Raw genomic sequence first — 20108 nt, 5'->3', positions numbered from 1 at the left:
TTATTGTACTAATATTAATAAATTTTGCTAAGTTTCTATAGTGATAAACATCTTTCCGCGTTTATAATTTAATATACATCAGTAGGTATTGTGCAAAACATTATTTCCTCTTCACAAAATGTGAATCTTAAATGTTGTATTGTTAATATATAGATGTGTTATCGTTGTCTTGGATTTTGAATTGCAAGTTCAAATGTCTTTAAATATAGGCACATATAGCTGTTAGAACTTATTAAATTTGTGATATATATTTGTAATTTATCTAAAAAAAAAAAAAGTTGTACCTACTATTACGCTTAATTTATAATTGTTTTGATGGTAAGAATAATACAAGTATAGTATAGTATTATGGAGAAAACGACACATAAAAAAAAATTATGATGCGAAACAAATCCGCTTAAATTAAAAAGAAAACGATCGATGAACGAGACATGAATTAATTAAAATATTGTGAAAAAGTCATTGAAATTAATCACAAAAATTTAGATGAATAAATTCGTTAGGTACATATATATTACATAATATGGTATTTTATTAATTATCATACATAGAAATTGTTTAGGATTTTGAATCTGAACAAGGTGGTGTTCTACACTCTATCACACGTAATAATAAATATAGATAATATGTATACTACAAACATAAATACGTACATCTGCATCACAAGCACGACATCATGTTTGTGGGGACGATTCAAGTGCATAAGACAATAACATTTCTATATTTTGCATGCTTTTTAGTATATGTATATACATCATGTCGTATGGACAAAAAATTAAGTATTACCCCCACTGCACAATCCTAAAATGTTGCACAATATTCGACATTACCTAATTCTTGTCCAATATATATGCTATACTTAATTACGCACATATATAATATTATAATAGTATATTAGTGGCTTACATTACCGCCGCGTGCACCCAGCGTCACCTGCCATGTCTTTGGCAGCCGGTCCACGAGAATAATAGTACCTATAGACTATAGGTTCGATGAGCGGTAGCTCATCCTACGATAAGTAATTACGTCTTCCGTGGACTGCGGCTATAGTGACGATAAGCATAGGCGAAACTTTGTCTCAGGTCATTGCCTGACCTAATGTACTGACTGGATAAAATACAGACTTATTAAAATGTATAACTTATTTTGTATTTTTATTTCATATTTATCATTTGGCTTGTCCTAATACAATTTTCTAGTTTCGCTTATTATTAGAGATATATTAGCGACGACACTATATTGACCATTTTTACGGTGATAACCTGATCCTAATTCAAGGGTTTTTAAACCTATATTTTGGAAAATTAAAAATTACATGCCTAGCTCTCTTTACCTTTTCACCACTTTATTAAAAAAAAAAAAAATATATTAATTTTAAAATTTAAAAAATACATTTTTAACCGGTTGGTAGTGTTATATATTTTTAATTCAGTCGTATAGAACTGGTTGTACTCTGTCGGGGTTCGCAAAATATTTACGGGACAGCAGGAACCCAATTGTCGATGGGGGGTGCACCGAGCACGGGTGACTGGTCGGTCCGTGTTGTGCCGGATAATCGGCTTACGACGGCGGATTACAAGTTCTCGTGGAGGCGTTACACCGGAACAAAACAGTCACCTCTAACCACCACCGTTGTGCTCACCCTATAGCCACACGACAATACCAGAACGACCAGGCGTGGGTGTAGGTACTCTGCTGGGCGGTGTCACTTAATTATTCCGTAGAATTGAACCGGTCATCATTCGTCGGAAGACAAATGCAATACATATACAACTGTTATTATAGTATAATGCGTAAATTTTGTTTTATTCATTACATAATAATAATATATATGTACAAAAATATAATATTGGTTATCGTTCGCCTCGGTGACGAGTGTTCGCGAACTAAAGTAAAATAATATAATATATATATAAATATATATAAACATAACGGACATCATACAATAAGACCCGATAATTATTACAATCATAGCTAGTACGCGTTTTCGTGTCACCTGGGAAGGCCAACGATAAAAGCACCGAGCGATCGTAGGATAAGTGAGCAATGGTGACGATCAGAAACCAATAGCCGGGTGGCGTTCAATTCTCCCGGTATTAGTGCGGAAGCAGTGTTTTTTTCTCGCCGATCTCAAGAGTAGAACATCATCGGTTCATGGCACCTCTGGTCTATAGCCGATGATGGATACGTCAATGGTCCGTGATTGTGCCACGCGGTCTGTAGAGGCCAAGTAGGTTGGTATTCATTGCAGTACGCCATTTCGGGCCACGTCTTGTCGGTCGGCGGTGGCGGCTGGTGCTGGTGATGGTGCTGAGTGTCACCAGGTTTCTGAAGCCACCTGTCAGGGTGGTAACTGTGGTCATGCCCGGTATGCTCGCTGGTTATACCAAGGAGGTGGTCGAGACGTTGCGGTTCGAAGTAACCAGAATCATTGAGAGAGTGGCTCGTCGCTGGGTGTTGGTGCGGCTTGGACGACTCCTTTATAGGCGTCGAAGTCGCCAGTGGCTCGGCAATTGGCGAGCACGGTTTCTTCTGTTGTGCCAAAGCACACGTTCCCGTAGAAGAGGTGATCTGAAAATGTAAAATGTTGCCATTTATAAGACTGTCCAGTAAATTATGACAACAATTAATAGCGAATAGATGTGTAGAATGTAACTAATACCATTTTTTTAAACATAAGTGAAAAGTGTTTTTCTAAATGTTTTTATATTTATTTATTTCCGAGTATATTTCTGTCCCCTATTCCCATGATAACAAACTCGACAAGCGTTCAAATATTTTTTTGGGAAAATTTTGAAATTTGTAATTTTTGTAACTCGTATTTTTTTAGTAATGATTTTAATAATATAGTCACAAATTTCACTGTACAAAAAAAAGTATTAAGTTTTTATTTTTAAAAATGACATACACTTTTAAGCAATATCAGTATTATAAGAATTCTCAAAACAACTCTGTTGGTGGCAATCTTAAAATATTTTTAACTAAACATAGAAAATATTTAAAAAAAAAAATAAACAATATTTTTATTTTTTAATATTAATACTTCTGTTCAAAATAGAATATTAGAGACAAAAAAAAGTATTATAAATCTTTTTCTGATTTATTAAACAGCAAACCACTTTCTACTTTATTGAAAGGCTATAATATAAACAATTCCGTATAACTTTTATTTGATAAAAATGTCTACTGTATTTAATTATAAATAATTACAATTTTCTATTTTGTTTTTTTTTGGAATAATATGTAAAAACTAAAAATAAAAAAATATTTTACTCACTTTGTTGCCTTGTTGGCTTATGCTGACCGTCACGTCACCCATGGTAAGCATTAGGGGTTGGTCTTGGTCTATTGGAGATTGTTCGGTAGTCTCGACGACTTGTAGTGTATGTGATAGTGCCCAAATGTAGTTGTGCGCGAACCTGAGAGTTTCGATTTTTGTTAATTTCGCATCATCTGGGTATGTTGGCAAAACACATCGAAGTCTGTCCAAAGCTTCGTTTAACATATGCATCCGATTTCGTTCCCTGTCGTTTGCCTTCATGCGACGGTGTTTTCTTATTTTTATCAGCTGAACAAAAACAAATTTAAATCACGTAAATATTTTTTAATTATTTTTTTTTTTTCATTTGGTCCCCCTTAATTTTTTATATTTTCTTCTTGCCACTTCGACTACACTATCTTACCTGCATTGGACTTCGTTCTCTCGTTCTTCTTTGCCGGCGTTTTTTCGGTTTTACTTGTAGATCGTCGTCGGCTAAACTCACAGACGAAGCGAAATCCTCGGAGCCCATAGTGTCGTCCAACGAAAACGTAGCTTCATTTTCCGAGTCGAAGCTCATTTCAAATCCTGAGTCGGAACCGTCAAGACCGTACAAACTCTTCGGATCCATGGTCACCAAGAGACTGGTTATACACTAACACGGAGCGTTCGATCATCGCACCCTCACGAGCACACGGTCGGGGGTGGGCGGACCAGCCGTTTTACTATTGGACAAGTGCAACACCCTCATCATCGCCGTCGCATCTAGGGTGGGGGTATATTTGCAGAGACCGTTTTCAGGTCGGTGATGCTTTTATTTGTAAATCGTGAATTTGCGAATTTTATACTGACTTTTTTTTCGGAAATTCGTTTCGACACATAAACCACTTTTTGGCAGATGTATACGCGGCACTGACACTTTCCGAAGAAAATCGGAAAGGGTTAACACATGTTTTTTATAAGGTACGTACTCTTTTTTTACGTGGAAGCGTAATCGATAAATCAAATGATAGTGATTTAGTCTGTAACGAATTGTAAATGATTATTATTGGCGCTCTCTGTATATTAAATAAATAGCAATAAGTGGAGTAGAGCGTTGTGAACTCGGGACAAGGCGCTCGTAAATCAAATTATAGCATAATATTATGTAACGGGGTAAAAAGTACCATATTATATTATTTTCGTAACGAATATTTCCAACCAGCTGGGCCGTCTGTATATAATACATATATTATAGGTACTAAGAGAACCGACAATAAAACGAAGATACACCAACTGTATGGGTGTAATGTGTGCACAACAGTTTGACCTGTGTAATTTTGAACGTAGACGTAGAAGTCACCGATAAACGCATTCAATTGTGTTGCTCGGGAAGCCATGACGATGTCCATTAGGGCATAAATTTAAATGAGGACGGGCACACGCAAATATGATGTTAATTACTACCATACTATTAATGTACATATTGTTTTTAAGCTCTACGGGCCGTGTTATACGATGCCCGTTATTAAAGCGTTCCGGATGACGTTTTTTTTTTCACCAAAAACTATATTTGTGTCGTGAATCCTAGCGGCGTCAGTGATCTAGAAAAAAATTCCGTGTCGTAGGTACAAGACGTGACCCGTGGACCATATTTGCGGAATACGATTTGTAACCACGTTCGTTACCTTTGACCACATGACACTCGAATAGCGCTATTGCTACCTATACGCATAGTTAAGGTTATGCTAGGTATATTCTTGACAGGTGGGCTTAGGTTTTCAAACATATTTACTTACGTTTCAAAGTTGACTGTTGAGTTCGAATGATTAAATTTATCAAACTAGCACAACCGCGATTGCACCGGGCAAAATGATTTGCAAATATGTAGGTGCTTAATAATATAATGTTATGGTTCCATATCCAACACGTCAATGCCCAATGCAATTATAACATAACATGTTACTCACCCGCAATGATAAATGCGACGTACATTACCACGCTTATAATGCTTTCAATGAAATATGTTATTTGTACCATGTGAACTTACCTCGAATGGTATTGTTACGATGTGAAAAAAACACTCATCCGTCTAAAATTACCGTTATATGAACATAATATGCCTTCCTTCCAGGATGTGGTCATGTAAAGAATCTGTTTCAATGGAGTATTTGTTCAGGCAACAAAAATAAATAATTACCAATGGCAAATGAATAATGATAATACATATACGCTGTTCGTAGTTTTCAGGATCACTTCCCTGGCGGCTTCTGTTTTCTACGATATTGTTAAAACTACGAACACTTATTATACTAATGAACTGAAAAGTAAATATAAAAACAAAAGACACCTTTTATCACGGTATCTTAACAATATGGTTTCCATTGGATCAGTTAATAATATGCTCCAAAAAACAAATATTTCAAACGTATCTAATAAAGCAAAAATATGATAATTAATTTCTCAGTAGTTGTGTTTGTATAATATACCGCATTTAACAGAAATGTGTTACTATTTATTATACTAATATAAATAACTTATAAAAATATTTCCTTTGCTTTAATTAATATTGTTTTTAGCCTAGATAAGTATGCTCAAATATTTATTGTACATGCTAGCATTTGGGCATTTTAAAATTGTCTTATACTATTATACTTTAATAAACGATGTATAATTTTTGATTCGATAGACGTACATCACACCATTATCTAACCGACGTTACGTTTTACCCTATATATCTACTATTATACTGTTAGGCTGATACATATACATAGGTAATGTATTTTTCTATACGAGTATAATAATGTATTATAATTTATTGGCTTAACACACGTTAGACCCTGCAGTACAGTGATCCTATTTGTGGTAATAGAGTATCAAAAGTTTCGGCCGAATTACCGATTTGCACCACCGCGTCGAGTACGGAACGGGTGAGGGTAAAAAAAAATAAAAATAATAATAATAATAATAATAAAACAAAAAAAAACTTTTTGCATTCGTATTGTGTATTATACGTGTATAGGTTTTGGGGCTTCACAAACAACCGGAACAAAACGGGTTCCATTGAAAAGAAAAGGGTTGGTAAATTATTAACTGGACCCTTCGGGGGTTTTTCATTTCAAAGATCACTCTCCCTCTTTTGATGTATATACTTTATACTTTTTTTTTTTTGTTCATTTTAAAACGTGTATTCTGCGACAATGTATTCATATTATATGTATATATATATATATATGTATGTATGTATATGTATTAAATGCATGCACCCGGCCAGCCATTAGTGCGTCAACAAGGCATTACAAGTCGGATTATCGTTTATTTACTTATCGGTCGAATCAAAAATATATGACTTGGCCGCAAAGGTTCTATTTTTTATTATACGTATTAATATATTTTAATAGTCGGTGGTTTGTTCATTAAATTATCGTTTAAAAGGCACGCGATAGAAAAATAAAAATAGAAAGTATTAGATCTTTGACATTTTGTTCTTAAACGTTATTACTTCGCAAATATAAATATACAAATGTACACTCGTTTTTTTACTTCATAGAAAACGTTTTTATACACGTTCTTGATGTGGACAAAACGATTGTACTTGCATTATAAAATAATAAAGTGCCGCAGAATATAATGTTTTTCTTTTTTTTTTTATTGAATATTGCAACACATTCATAGTGTTATAACATATTAGTTTATAATGTTTATATCATATAGTTACTCCAGTCTAAAATACTCGTTAGCCGTAATTTTTTTATCTTTATCTGGGATATTCATATATAGTTAGTATTTATTAATAAATTATCAATGTATTTGAACACCACAAATTTCGTGTTGACGAAAGTCATTATATTTATTAATTTATTCATGCATATATTACATTATTAATCAGTTTCTATTATAATTGAAATTCGCGTAGAAGTTCCTATTCGTTCAAACTCATAAGTGATGAATTATGATAATAGGGTAAAACCTATATTATAATTAGTTATATAATTAATAACTTTGGGAAAAAAAAAACAACAAACAATCACGTCGGTAGTAATTAAACCTAACCTATCCTATCCTACAATTGGAGATAAAATATTTATTTACATAATGCTCATAAATTAAGTTTAATAATAACGATTTTACTCAATAAAATTAATTGAATTGATATTGAATATTATGGTAATTATTGGTTGATTTTAAGAACATTTTTTGTTGAATAGTATTCCCGTTAAAATATTATATTTTAAGGGTTTATTATACATAGGTAGTTAAACGTTTTTTTTTTTACGCGTAGGTATATCCTTATTATCAAATAAACAAAGAATTCATACTTTTTAAATATTTTACCTAATGCAATAGTATAATTTCAAGATAATGATCATAACATATGTTACATATAAGTCACATCAGACCTCAGATATTTTGAAACAAAGTTATTCCATGCTAATTAATTAGCTATTTATAAGTTATAACACTATTATAATCATGCAAAAATAAGCAACGCAAGCCACGCATTTACTTACCTATCAAGAAATGTAAACACATATTTGATATATAGTTAAAGTTAATATTATATCAACTTATGTATTTCTATAATTTGGTTTATTTGTGTTTTAATTCCATAAAGTGAAATAAGAGTCTTTCTTCTTGTGTAGAACCAGTGAATACTGAATACTAACGGACTTTTTAATGTGAACACACATAATTGCCCTAAAAAGGATGAGTATAAAATATGTACAAATGTACAATGCACAACCCCAACTTGCTCGAGGATTTTTTATTTTTATTATTTTGCAAACCCTGTGCAAACTAAGGAATGTACTTTTATTTTTTTTTTATTAAATCTGAAAAATAATTTAAAAAGACCCAAGTTCTGTAGATTAACTATAATGAATAGCTTAATTGTTTTGATGTAATTAGGAGTTGTATTTATTTTATAATTTAATTAAATCGTTGTATTTTATGGAAGCCAATAAAATTATTAGTAGGACAATTAAATTGTTTCTATTTTACTGAAAAAAAGATTTATAATAATAATGGACCAACATAGAAACATCCAAAGTTTGAATTAGATAAAACTGATATCTGATAAAAGGGTAATCAATTATCTACATTTTACTTTCGGGTTTTCAAGATCCAAACAAACTTAAAAAATCACATGGAACAGCAACTAATCAGTAATAAATTATTATATTTTATTATTATTATTATTATACGTATATGAGTCGCACATGTCATTATTTTGACGTCCGCAATACATCGAACTTTATAGTTAATCATTTTCCGGTTGTTTGTTTTACAATTCCCATGAGAAATAGTCAAATTAATTTTCCATAACTTTATACTATAATATACGTATTACATTTTGTACATAATACATTAATACTACGTATATTATTATTACGGCGCGGTGGCGCAAAATTGCACACACGAAGAGAAGTAAACGTTAAATATTGATATTTAATAACCGCGAAGGTTATAATATTGTTAAATAGGTATAATATATCATGCTGTTGATACCTAGTTGATGTACGATATTTGTTTGATCGAGAAAATCCAAAAAAAATCAGTAAAACTTTTTATTGGCTTCGAGAATCGGCAATGAATATATACTTATGAATACATATTTAAATATTTTTTAAATAAATAAACATTGTTATGTAGGTATTATTTTGATATACTTATCAGTGACGGTCAAATGATTTTGTCATGTGGGGGGGAGGGATATAACTGATTTTTTAACATGCATTATTTTATCATTAAAAATATAATTTATGGTTATGTCTAATATCAGTTTATAAAGTTATGGTAAATATAAACTTTATTTATAACTTAGGTATACAGATTTTATAAATATATTATAGTATTAACAATATTTTTATTATATTAGTAAATCTATTTTTTTGTTGTTAATTCGTTCAGTACTTCGTTGGATGTTATGTTTATAAAATTATAACCTCGCGATGAACGCCATACTAAAAATATTACCGCTAAGTCCACACTTGTTTTTCTGTTATGATATTAGTGATCTTACTTATTTTTTCATCCACCGAGCGTTTAGAAGTAGAGTAACTTGCATCAAAATAGCTAGTAATTTTCCTTTATTAGACATAGTAATTGTGATAATTTAAAATAGACAAAATAGTCAATATTACAAAAGACACCGACCGTATAATAGTAATACACTTTAGTACACTACACGGACACACAGTAGAAAACACGAGTACGAAAGAGTTGAGACGAATCACGGTGATGACTAAATATTATGAGTTATGACAAATAATAGGCAATCGATTGTTCATATTTTCAACCAACTAATGACGTGGGGCTGGAGCTACGTAATATTGTAAAATACCGATCGCACTATCGCCCGTATGAGCCAATGTTCTGGGAAAGTGTAGAGCTGGTTGTTATTGAGAACTATCGATCATCGAGTGGGATGATTCCCATATGATATTTTGTGTTAACAACTAAATATTAATTATAATAATAATATCCCAGTTCCTAGATATGAGTCTGGATTATAATATAGTCATGTCATATAAACACGTATAAACATATTCTGACATTCTGTTGAAATTTACAATAGTTGATAATTTGTTTTTAGAAAAAAATAGAACAACATTTAATACATTATAGAATATACTTAACTATGAATTGTTATAATTTTATAAATGTTGAAAAAAATGCATGGGGGGATCTATCCTCCTCGTCCCCTCCCCCTGTTTGACTGCCACTGATACTTATAGTATATGATAAAATGTGTAGGTACCTACAGTATACACCGCCGGTACCATGCAATTTAATATATTTACATTATGTACCTATAATATGTGCTGCTTATGGATTATTTTTTAAAGTTTTAAGTCGAATAATATACCAGACGCATTTTGGTAACCATGATGAAAATCCGTAGCTACAAATGCTGCGAACGAATGAATTAATGTATAATAATATTATACAACATTTACAATTTTTTTCCCTGGCTAGCACGCCTTTTACAAATTTGTAATTTATTCAAGTCTTAATTCCATTTAAAAACGTAAGTTTTTAATTTGATTCTCCAGCTCGAATGCTTTACTGGGATTTCTCCCGTTTCACGACAAACGATTACAATATATAAATTATAATGTTCGTTGCGGTCGGGCTACTTATTACTTATTAGATTCAAATGCCTCGGCCGCCGTATATTAAAATTTACAACTGTAGTCGACCGCGTTTCATGAGCGATGGTAGTGAACAATATTCTCTCGGGTATTACGAATTTATAACCACAGTCGTGGGGGGATTCGAAATAATAACAAGAAATAATAATGAAGTATAGGTTCCACACTACGCCATAAACAAACGTTTTTGCGATTGTATAGGTAATAGGTATAGTAGTATATACCTATAGACTAAAACGTACAAAACTTTTCGAAACCGCATCAAGTAAACGTCGGTCTTAAATATTAATTGTATAAATTCATTAATATTTTCACGAAATCTCGGTCAGCCATGTTATTCAGTTATTATATTAATCCATTTTCGTTTAAGTTATATTATTGTTACTTATTTGTTTTGATATAAGTACACTAAACTCATAAAGAATAGCGCTTTTTTCCGCCGATTTTATTATTGTGTATAAGAACAGTTGTTGTTTCCCGATGCGATATTATGCGGGTCGTTTGCGGAATGATGGATTCGGAAGCGAACAAAAGCCGCGCTTGAAATTGCCGTCCTAAGCTTTTATCGCATATTCGAGTCGACTGTATATTATATTATACGTGCGTTACGTGTATGTGCTGAACACATATACGAATAATAATAATAATAATAAAAAAAAAAGTTGAAAAAGGGCGTTCCAGACCGTTGAACCTAACAGCACCTGTCAAATCCTACCCCGCGACACAACTCTGATTTCTAGTCCGTACAATAATATACGGTAATAGCTCCGACGCCGACGCCCTCGAAAAGCTATTCGGCTGTGACTTCGAAACCCATTGCACCGGATATGAATTATATACTGATTTCGGCTATTATTATTATTATTATTAATTTCTTGTATTATATCATATATGTAGTTTCTTCGAAAAGCAAAAAAAAACCTATAATTTATATATATGAAGTCTGAATCCTTTGTAAGTGTAATGAGTTTGCACTGGAGTTCAACAATCGGCCAGTTAAGGCTGTAACAATAGTATGTTATTTAAAATCTTAAGTACAAAAACGCCAAATCTCTCAATAAATGTAATACCACCTGTGAATCAGAATACAAATATCCAAAAAGTTACTACACACTGCAGTGTACGCCGTACATGTAAGCCGTAAGGTTAAAGTCACTAACTTAAAATTACTATTATATATAATATTATATCTAGGATTCTAATATTATTATTTAAATTAAAATGTTTCTGTTTAAATGTATAAAAAAAAATAACTTTAATTACTGATACTTACAAAACTTCGAAAGCCAAACTACATAGAAATTCAATATTACGTATTCTACGTTACATCTTACATAATATACAAAATATTTTGATAAAATAAATATTTTGAGATATTGTCAATATCAAATTTTTTTAACAGGTTTAAAAAGGTTTTAAGACATTGTTTTTACATATGTTTATAAAATGCTCACTGAAAAGTATTTAAGATGTTATTATTAAAGTTAAAATAGTTTTATTTAGTGCGAACTATTTTATGATAATGTAAAAGCACTTTTTGGACGTAAATACTGTGAAAAGGCATTATTTCGGAACAAGTCATACACACCTCAACATTCAGATTACCTACATTTCGAAACACGAGAACAATCTGTTTGAATAAACTTTTATAAACACTATAAATTAATGGTTTTTTGTGGGCAGTAGCTGCGCGGTTCGACTAGAACGGTTTTATAGCATGCCTAGAGATTGACAGATAAGATTGATAACTATATGAACAATGAAATATCGCAGGTGGCAAAAAGGTCCAAAATAATATTTGAAATCGTTGTACACAAAAGAGTTGAAAGTCTATATTCAGTCATTCAAACAGATGCTCATCACGCCAGTCTCCACGATGTTGTATTATATTTTAAAAACTTTGCGAAACATCCACAATGACAACGCGAACGATGCGAATGTTCCCGATTCCGACAGAGATGGTGTAGAAGTATAGGTATTGAATATTGATAAATCTGAATAGTCAAAGTCTAATAGTGTATGTGTAACAACATAACCTAATACTTTTTAATTTTTTTTTTGTTTTTATCATCATATCTAATCATCGAGTATAATAATTATGCACGGCAAACGTTTCAAACGCAAACACGAGTATAATATACGCGTGAACCGCACAATACAGTTTATCAAAGAGGATTATGCATAATAAAATTGCGATCATCCTCCTTTGTTATGATTATTTTGACCTCATAATACCGCGACGACGACGGCGGTTACTATACCGATGTCCGTGGCTGTTGTATAGCCTACTACTGGCTACTGTTTGTTTTCGTTGCTATAATGGATAAAAAATTAGGTGAACAACAGAAAAAAAAATTAAATAAAAACCCTACTTTGACGTCACACTTTGCTTTTGTGAAGAGCCCAGCGCCTACACACACACACATAAATGTGCCAATAATGCGATTTAAAAACCAAAAATCGGAGCAGCTGCGCGAGCCGCGGCCACCCCGACGCTAATCAAAACTGGCAGCCGTGACTCACCGTGTTTCACGACACTGCAGTCGACACAACAATATAGTATAATAATTTAATATTATCATGGGCGATACCTATATAATTTGAATTATGATATGATGCATGCGTGCGTTGTTTCGACTACTGCAGTTGCCGTAATATAATATAATTTATAGGAATTCATTTGGGTTATAGTGTTGTTTTATATTTTGATTTGGTTTTTTTTTTTGTATGTCAAACACGTCGCAAATACGGACAAATGTTTTTCTTGCACAATTATTCTTATGCTTAGTGCTTACGTGTACCTACCTACAATTTACTGTAGTCCAACGCGCAATTTGTTATTTAACAACAGTAGACTGTGAAAAATCTTTCGTTTTGTGTGTTAATAAATGAAATATTTTGCTAATGATAATGAGAATAATTTATTACGTTGTTTGTAAAAAGAGGATGGAATTAAAAGAAAATACCGTAGGTATAATTATACCGCATCTCATGTTTAAAGAAAATAATAGCATTGCTGGTTGTTGAACACAGTTTGGTGGTAAACAAATCATAAAACTATTAATCCTAGTCACAATATAATATGACTATTATTTTTTTTTTTTTAATGGATTTAGGCTTCGACGACTGATGTTATTAGCTATTATATTATTATTTAGTACTTAGACACCTAGTTAGTATATGTTCTGTAAATACAAATTAATTACTACTATTGAACAGTTAATATTGGATACAATAAGTATATAATATTATTATAATATCATGCGTATTCAATAAAATATTAATAATATTATATTCTAAGATAAACACTCTAAAAATATTATATACTCCAGTATAAGATATTATGGTACTTATTATATATCTGTAAATACATTACACGTTTATGTTTTCATGACAGATATAACAAAGAACAACCGATCTTGTTAATTTATTTTACTAAAACATTACATTTACATTTTTGAATCAAAAAACATACCTTCTGTTAAAAATTTTGGTACCTACTGGTTATTGTTATAGCCCCGTCCGGGAGAGTAAAAATTGTGTAGTCCCACCGCCATGCCACTCAGGTATTATTAATAAATTCATCTTATCCGTAATGGACTCGAAAGTTGTAATTCATTTTTTTTATGACCAATAAATAATATGATAATGATTTTATAAATCAAAACGTATATAGAGGTAGGTATTGAAAATAATGAAAAATTGTAATAAATATGAGTGTATATGTGTATATTATATTATAATAAAATAAGCATAATATAATATGTGATATGTCTTATAAGTTATGGGCTATGGCATATTATGTAGGGCTTAGTTAGCCAGTTATGACTTATGAAACATAAGTGAATTTATTTTAAGTTTTAATATATTTTAACGTTTATTAATCAACCGAGTGTATTCAGTGTCGTATATTATTGCTACTAATTTTTATTTTTTTTAAATTTTTAATAGCAAATTTAAAATCCAACTTAAGTAGAGTCATAAAGAATTTAATATTTGTGTACAATTTAAAAAGATGCTAAAAATAAACTTTTGGAAGAACTCTTCTACACGAAAAAGTTTTTAGCTCATATCGAATAAAAAAAGAAAAGGGGTTTCAAAAGTAAAAAATGACCAATATTATTTCAAAAGCGTCAGTAAAAACAAACATAAAACAAAGAAAAACTGAGATTATTACGCAAAACCAGTTTTCGAACAAATTGATTTTATTTATCAGTTTAAAATAAACTAATATAGATGAAATATTTACTGAATGCTTATATTAGTAATTTTTATGCACCATAACATTTTCAAATATTGTGACTCTTATGTCTCTTTTTAAGCATAGACATAAGAAAATTTCAAGTTTAATTAGTTTTTTTTAAACTATAGTTTATAATAGTTTATATTTTATATTTGGTTTATATTTTCGATACAAATTGTTTAAAATATAATACAACGTTCCTTATAAGTTGGTTGACAAAATTCATCAAAATCACGAAAATTGCCAAATTATTAAGTTAGAAATTCATAAAAAAAGTTTCTATTATATCTAAACTCAAAAAATTTAATACAAGATTTCCCTTATGTTTTCTTACGTTTAACAAAAAAAAGATTACCGGAAAGTCAAATTAATTTTTTTTCTAGCTTTTGAAGCTATAGACAAATAGTAAATTTGACCCAATTAGTAAATTAACAAATTTTCATACAACGATTTTCTTATTTTGTCGTTATTATTAATAACCATAGGTACTTGAAATCTTCATTAAATGTATAAATTATCATTTTCAATAAACGACCAAATTTTCAAAATATTTCGATTCGTATTGAATTTTTTATAAACATTTGAAATTGTCAATTTTGTTAGTTTTTTATTCTATAAATGTCAATAAAATTGTATTCATTGGGTCCAAAAGCTTTAAAATGTAATACAAGGTTCCATATAAGTTGTTAGAATAGCAGTTGATAAATATTAAAGATCCATAGGCATGATATTTTTTTATAAGTATTACAAGTTAAGATCACAATTTATCAAAATCTTGAAAATGTTCAAATTATTTTGTCGTTAAAAAATTATAAAATGTTTAATTTTTATAGCTAATTATTGAAAATTTAAAACAAATTGTTAATATCAAAACATAAATTGTCCTTACTGTAACCAAACAAACTAAGTACTTGTTCGTTATAATTTATAGTAGCACATAATCTATTACCTATTTTATCTACCATTAAAATGTGTTATTTATAGTTCGGTCAGCCCGTAGTCGTCAACCAAAAAAAAAGGTGGGAAGTGGGTGTCGCTTGGCTGTACAGTAGGTTACAAGTGAGTCACTTTAATGGATAGTATTACATTTTAATTCAATGATTAATATTATAAAATTACAAAAAATTAACTAAAATTGGTATTTTTGGTTATTTATTATTTAATATGTAATTTCGTTCAAATTTTGAACATAAAATAACTAAAAAAAACTCTGTTTATGTTTATTATTTAGATTTATTGATTATAGTATTAACTATTTACTTGGAACTTAGTTTTACATTTTCAATTCTTATAACTATAAAAGTTGAACATTTTATAGTTTTTTTAATTTTTAATTTTTTAATTTTGTCAAAATTTGAACTTTAAAAGCTTATAAAAAAATCTTACATATGTATTTTTAATATTTTTAAGTTGATATTGTAACAATGTGTAAGAAGCCTTGTATCGATTTTTTTTACAACTATAGAAAAAATAATAAAAACAATTTTAATTGAGAGTACAGAAAATGATAAAATAAACATATGGTATACATTTTAAATATCTAATGTTATTTGTTTTTGAAATACAGCAAAATAAGAATATCATTATATGAAAAATCGACTGAATAGCCAATATTGTAAAAATTTGAACTCCAAATGCTGATAAAAATTTAATTTAACATTCTGGTACTTAGTCATTTTTTTTGTTCGATAATAGTAGACAAACTTATAAGAAATCTTGTATTAAATTTTCAAATCTTTGATTTAAAAATAAAAATTTTATGAATATCTAACTCTAAATAATTTGCACATTTTCGTGGTTTTTACGTATTTTGTCAAATTCGAACTTTAAATGCTTATTAAAAAAAATTGTGACTACCCATGTATTTTTAATATTTTTCAGCTGTATTAATATATTAGGAGCCTTGTATTAAATTTATATAGAGTTTTCCAGTGTCTTCTTAATTTTTTTTTACTTTTGACCTCTCAAAGTACCAACTAGATTCATTTTCTTATCAGAAAAGATGCTGTTGAAGAAAATCTAAGTACTTTTACCGTCATAAAAGATGATGACGGACACAAATAAAATAAAATAAAAACACACATCATTGTAAAACTATTACACTCATGACTTCTCTCAGAAACTAAAATATATAAATACAGTTATTTTTTTAGAAATGTTAAGATTAAATTTAGAAAAAAATACATACCTACTACACCAAGAATAATGACTTTTGTTATTTTGTTGTAATTTTAAAATATTATTTGTGGGTAGATATATGAAACTTTTAGTGATATCAATATATTTTATACACACAATGAAGAATTTTTAAAAGTAATTTTTTTTAGTAAAAATAAATTTATCCTACTGTTGTATTAATGCTTAATAGTAAAATAAATAATATCATGCTTAATACCATTAAAAATACTTATATAGTAATATTATAGGCTGACAGATCGTCATCTATCAGAATTGTTTTTCGTATTCAATGATTTTATAAATTCAAATTTAACACCTTCTATTACAAAAGTGACCCACTTGTAACCTACTGTACAGCAGAGCGACACCCACTTACCCACTTTTAAAAAAAAAGATCAGAAGTAAAATCACCCAAATTATAATATTTATGAATTATGACCTGTTAAATATAATTGCAGTTAAAATATATTAAAAATAATGCATGACGCCAGGATCTTAGAATTGGTAACATATTATTGTTTTAATAAAATATTATTGTTACAAATTATATTTGATGTATGTTTGGTCAGTTAAAATTCCTTTTATGGGTAAAAATCAAAATCTGAGAGCTGATTTAGTCATGTTTTGGAACTGATTTAAACTTGTTTACCCTTGAATTAAGTAATTAAAAAGTTTAAATTAGTTTGTTTTGAGTTTCCTACAATATAACGTAAAGATGCATTGAAGCTACCAACAATAACTTACAAGAATGCATTTTAACGAAAAATACTAAAATGTACTTTACATTTTAAGAAACACGAATTTATATCTACTTACCTTGTACAAAACTGTGTTACAAACAACATACAATTTGGTTAATATTATAATTATGTTCGTTGTACAAAAAGTTATCAATACCGGATGTCCGGATCTGTATTTACTATGTTTTTGAAGTTACTAACAGTAGTAACAAGTTACTAAAGTCATAACAATATAGTAGATACTTAGTACTTACCTACTGTAATATTATGACATGATGGAACACAACGTACGAAGTATTGTATAATGTGTTGTATAATATTGAAAAAACATCATAATATATCATTATAATTTATGTAGTCTTATCAAGTTATTTTTTCGTTTCTGAAATAAAAACCATAAACAAATCGTGTTTCACCATTTTTTGAAACAGAAAACGTTATCGATAAAACCGCCGCTGCCAACAGGTGTACGAGTATAATATTAATTTGTAAGTAGCTATATAATGATAGGTAACATATACAACGCCACCGCGGTTGATTCGACCGCCGAAACACGTTATGACACGTTATGACATATTATTATTATATTTTATTATGAGCGTAACCCGACCACCATAACAATAATAATATAACGTAATGAGAACGTCAGGTATTCTGTTCCGTGGCGATTGGTATAGTTTCGATCGCTAACGGAATACTCTGTCGTCGGTCGGCGGGGACCCTCGTCGGATTTCGGCTCGAAATAATATTATACTAATATGCTAAATAATATTATACGACTTGCCCTTCTCCTTTCGTTAACCCCGAATTATTGCACTGAATCTCACAGTCATATCCACACACATAACAATACTACAATAATTTATTATTTTATATTGTATGTATAGAATTATTAATACTGTTATTGTTATTATTATAGGAATAATATAATGATAATACGTATTATATTATAGATACGTGGCCCTCGAGTATAGGCAAAGATGAAATTCGAGTTTTCAGACTTCGGGCGTTGAATGAAAAAAATATAATAAAATAACGTTATCATTCGCCCATAAATCTGGTTGGGAAAAAAAAAACATAATAGTGAATCTAATTTCGCCTTATTCATAAACGTTCAGTGACTTATTCCGGCCCGTCATAATAACGACGATAATTCGTGCGACTTCTTTTTACGCGCACGATGACTGTGTTCGTTTTGTGTGCCACATTTGCTATTTGCACGCGTTTAACAGCACTCCATTACGCTGCTTATATTATTATTGCGTATATTTGTATTTGTATAATATGTACATGTAAATATTACACGGAGTGTAACATATTAAGAGCTCTATAGCGGCGTATATATTATTATTATATGCTATGGACACGGTTCGTGATTAGTCTAATGGATCATCAGCCAGTCTCTGCAGTACCTATCCATTATATTATATTATGTTATATTTTATCATCATATCGACGACGCTTTGCCGCACACTTTCACGCGCAACAGGCGCATTGTCCAAAAGTCGTCTGAACTCTGATTGTCTGTAATATAAGTGAAAACCAATTCGAGATCCCATTTAATATTGTAACCGAACGGTGTCACTGCAGAGCGTTTCTCGTCGTAGTATTATTGTTATATTATATTATTATTAGGTATTTGCCAAAACAACGAAAACTCGTTGTTCTCTTATCATGGTGACATCAATGTACAAAATGGATTTTTACCATGAATAAATAAACATATTGTTTTTATTTATTCGAACTTTCAACCAAACCTGACTTATATACAGACACGTCGTCCTGTCACAGAAGAAATTTGTTTTGTTTCTTAAACCATTTTCATTTTCTATACGTTACTCCTGTTACAGAATGCCTTGACACTCTTGACAGTTATCACAATAGGTCGTTAATTTTAAATAACAATAAGGAAACATCTTAAGCCTTAACTATATTGTTTGCTATGCATACGTATTTATTAATAATAAATGATTTGTATATTTTTACGACCGCAATACATTTCGAATTCCATAAGTTTTGCTAGTGAAACAATAATAATTTTATTATTTCATAATAAATGCTCTTATAAAATATAAACAGTGTATAAAATAACCGTTTAAATTCGACGCCATTGTTAAATGAAAATATTAATGTGAATATTCTTCTTTAGCGTTATATAAAGTATTTTATAAAACAGTTTTTTTTTAATTTTTTTGTTGCAACAAAAATGTTTTTATACACTTTAACTAAACTTGAAATTAAGCAATTATAATTATTTTAAGCCCACTCATTAGCTACAGAGTAAAGGTAAGTTTGATTGCCACTCTAATTAGTAGGTATCAATGTTATATTATATTTTCAATTTATATTTTATTCAATATATTATTTATTTATTAGCAAGTATTTTATGAGCAATTTTCATGCATGTTTAATGTAATTTGTGAGGAATTTTAAGGTTCAACAAAAAGTAAAATCATAGATATTGTTTTAAAACTAATCAAATAAAAGTACAATTTTACAAATAAACATTAAGTTTGTAGTTTTTAAAGTATTTTTTATAGAACTAATTTTAATTT

At 29.9% G+C, this 20108-nt stretch overlaps 1 protein-coding gene across 1 annotated transcript; it reads right to left on the bottom strand.

The window, feature by feature from the left end:
- Positions 1 to 1780: 1780 nt before the first annotated feature.
- Positions 1781 to 3983, bottom strand: LOC132940993 (neurogenic differentiation factor 2). Its single transcript, XM_061008839.1, has 3 exons — positions 3684 to 3983; positions 3278 to 3568; positions 1781 to 2571 (listed from the first exon to the last, which is right to left on the bottom strand). Exons 1-3 carry the CDS (start codon positions 3888 to 3890, stop codon positions 2131 to 2133), a joined length of 939 nt encoding a protein of 312 aa, XP_060864822.1. The 5' UTR covers positions 3891 to 3983; the 3' UTR covers positions 1781 to 2130.
- Positions 3984 to 20108: the final 16125 nt, after the last annotated feature.

This window comes from Metopolophium dirhodum, chromosome 3 (genome assembly GCF_019925205.1).
Source record: "Metopolophium dirhodum isolate CAU chromosome 3, ASM1992520v1, whole genome shotgun sequence".
Taxonomy (NCBI): domain Eukaryota; kingdom Metazoa; phylum Arthropoda; class Insecta; order Hemiptera; family Aphididae; genus Metopolophium; species Metopolophium dirhodum.
This window is presented reverse-complemented; position numbering and strand designations above follow the sequence as displayed.